This window comes from Echinococcus granulosus, assembly GCF_000524195.1.
Source record: "Echinococcus granulosus chromosome Unknown EG_S00119, whole genome shotgun sequence".
In the NCBI taxonomy this organism is placed as follows: domain Eukaryota; kingdom Metazoa; phylum Platyhelminthes; class Cestoda; order Cyclophyllidea; family Taeniidae; genus Echinococcus; species Echinococcus granulosus.
In genome coordinates, this window is record NW_020170499.1 from 235270 (window position 1) to 236496 (window position 1227).

Here is a 1227-nt window from a genome sequence, read left to right on the forward strand (position 1 = left end):
GGTGGTGGTCCACTTTTGTAAGTAGTGAGGATTATGTATAAGTGACTTTCATTTAAGGCACTGTCCTGTTGCGTTCTGTGATACCAGCAAGATATCGGTCTGTCGACAGGTGAGCAAGATAGCATGCAGCATACTCTTTGGGCTAGAATACAGAAAGTAGGAATCTCAAGCCCACATCCCCTCCTGCCAGGTGCCCCTATCTCGTGCTTTGCGAAGAGACTGTACAAACCATTGTGGAGACAGCAGCTTTATATTCATAAGGACGTATAGATTGCGCATATAGGTGATTCCTCATCCACGCCCTCTCTGGCTAAGTGCAATTCCTGCTGGACAGCAGACTGGTTTGGAATTCGAATCAAGCAATAATTAGGAATGGCTGCTAAATAGTACACCAAGCCTCTTATCACATGACGTTAGCTGCCAAGCATCGTTCAGCCTTAGATGGTGTTAAAGCCAGTTAAATAACTCAATGCAATGTACTGTGGAAATGCAACCATTTATTGGTGTCATGGATGGCGTGACATGCTTTACCGGGTGGTTGTATCTCTGTATGCAAGAATTCTCACGTGTCACTTAAAAGTCACTGTTGTTTCAAGGAGAGATGTCATTCAATGCCTTTGACGGCGTGACAATCTAACTGCTTAGAGTAACAGACAAGAGTTGTGTGGATGATGGAACAGGTAGAGCTGCTTCACTATTATGTTTGGTGACTGGAAGGTCTGATGATAAAGGCATTTCAGTAGACAATTTAAGCATTCCTTGGCAATGCTCCTGTCCAATGAAGATAGGCCATTTAGAAAAGAATGATCGGTGTCGTAATAGGATGCTAACTTGATGGCAGAGCTGTGGGGTCCTACGTTAGATTCGCAGATGGTAGGGTGTAGCACTGAGAGGTGATTTAAAGATTTTGTCTGATGTAGATAAGTACAGGTAGCTGGATGTCTCACGCATACCATGTCGGACATCGCGTGCCACAATTTCACATAACACTTAATTTGAGTTATGAAGCATCATTTGTGGTATACGATGATCCACCCGAGTTCCATTCACCAAAACATAATGGTGAACCAGTTCTACTGTGTTTGTTATACGACCCTCGAAATATTAAGTTTGCAGAGCACAAACATTACAGCTTCCTTAATGGAATCAATGCGTAGCATCTGTGGTCGCATAGGGCTAACGCAGGGATGAGTTTGCATTCCTGTTCTCATCTGCGAGAGATCATGC

General features: G+C 43.7%; 1 protein-coding gene across 1 annotated transcript; it reads right to left on the minus strand. All coding sequences in view use genetic code 11, as the record gives it.

Annotated features, from left to right (window-relative positions):
• Positions 1–52: 52 nt before the first annotated feature.
• EGR_08795 (hypothetical protein) lies at positions 53–965 on the minus strand (the record flags this gene model as incomplete). Its single annotated transcript, XM_024498044.1, has 2 exons — positions 53–142; positions 954–965. 2 exons carry the CDS (start codon positions 963–965, stop codon positions 53–55), a joined length of 102 nt encoding a protein of 33 aa, XP_024347565.1.
• Between the last annotated feature and the right edge of the window lie 262 nt (positions 966–1227).